The sequence below is a fragment of the Solanum stenotomum genome, chromosome 4, assembly GCF_019186545.1.
Source record: "Solanum stenotomum isolate F172 chromosome 4, ASM1918654v1, whole genome shotgun sequence".
In the NCBI taxonomy this organism is placed as follows: domain Eukaryota; kingdom Viridiplantae; phylum Streptophyta; class Magnoliopsida; order Solanales; family Solanaceae; genus Solanum; species Solanum stenotomum.
The window spans coordinates 20,527,071-20,528,605 of NC_064285.1; the positions used below are offsets into that span (position 1 = coordinate 20,527,071).

The 1,535-nt window shown below is 33.0% G+C and overlaps 1 protein-coding gene across 1 annotated transcript; it reads left to right on the top strand.

Annotated features, from left to right (window-relative positions):
• The first annotated feature begins 833 nt into the window (after nt 1-833).
• LOC125861343 (uncharacterized) lies at nt 834-1,316 on the top strand. Its single transcript, XM_049541264.1, has one exon. The coding sequence runs from the start codon at nt 834-836 to the stop codon at nt 1,314-1,316; it is 483 nt and encodes a 160-aa protein (XP_049397221.1).
• The last annotated feature ends 219 nt before the right edge of the window (nt 1,317-1,535 follow it).

Consider the following 1,535-nt stretch of genomic DNA (forward strand, 5'->3'; position numbering starts at 1 on the left):
ATGCATTATGACTTAATTTTTAATTGTTTAGTAGGTTTGATTATTTCTATTCCAGGTAAAAAATGGTTTTATTTTACTTTAATAAAATAGTCAATGAGACTCATCAATGAAAAAGTCACAAAAAATAAATTATTGAATTGAATTTTAGTAAACTCGTTTAGGGAAAAAAATACTTAATAATAGTAAATAAAATTTTAAAAAGATATTAAAATATGTCTTAAAAATAAGTATTGTGTAAGTTAGTATGATTAAAAAAAAATGAGTGATGTCTTCTTAGTTGAATATGCTTTTACAATTTTTTTTAGATTTAATTCACAACTTAGCTCTAATTTTTTTTAACAAAAAATCTAACGGTGGTAAAATAACCCCGCAACGCTGAGGACTAGGAAGACCACTTGTGGAGAAATGAAGCCAAGTCTATACAAAATTTACAGCGCTTTAAAGTTTCCGAAAAGAATGGACCCTTTAAAATGGGAACGCAAAATGGATGAATTATATAGTATTCAAAAATAACTAATAAGAGTAAGAAGAATCCAAATCCAAGGAAAATAAAAGAATAAGGCAACATGTATGTGAAAACGTAATCATAGGGATGAAAATGGTGAATTTAATAAAAATTCAAAAAAGAAGTTGAATCTCTTCCTAAAATTCCTCCCTAACCCACTTTTTTATCAATATATAAATGCCTTCTCTAAATACTTTTTCCCTCCATTCACCCAACAAATATTTTGCTTCATTTTTTTTCCCACACTAACACTTCAAACTCTACTTTTTCTTTACTATAATACTCTTTTTGAAACTATTTAATTGCTGTTTTATCCTTCACCATTGAAATGGAAGAGTGTAAAACTGAGAAAATCAGTACTAAGCGCTCCAGAGAGGATCCGGACTCGGCCGAGTCGAAGCGAGTTCATACAGTGGCCGAGTCGAACCGAGTTAACTCGGACTCGCCGGAAGTGAAGCAGATCAGAGAAGAAGTATTGGATATCTTAGATGAACAGGAGATTTTAACTGACCGTTTACCTGAGGTTGAAGAGCTGGATTCGGTGATGAAGAGCTTTGAAGAAGAGATTGTTCATCCATCAATTCAACAAACTAATCTCAATTCCGTCGATCCTCAACTAGACCTCAGCTATCTTCTAGAAGCCTCAGATAATGAGCTCGGACTCCCTCCTACCGCTTTATCTTTCGATGACCATGTTAACGCCAAAAACAACATCGCTGGATCGGAGAATGTAATTGAATTTGAAAAGGAGTTGCTGCCGAGTCACGAACTCGGATTACTTGATTACCAGGAGTCACTGGAATTGTCTTAGCGAACAGAGTCCATGCCCGCTTAAGTTATTTATTTTTTTCTTCAATATTTATATTGGAGGTTGATTATTTGAATTGGAAATTATAAGAAAGGAGCAGCACTATAACACATGGTGCATGTGTACTTAACTGTTTTGTAGGCTGATGAGAAATTGTGAGAAATATAAATTAGAAAAGTGACCATTTTGGTAACTACGTTAGTTTTTTAAATTTGGTACTCC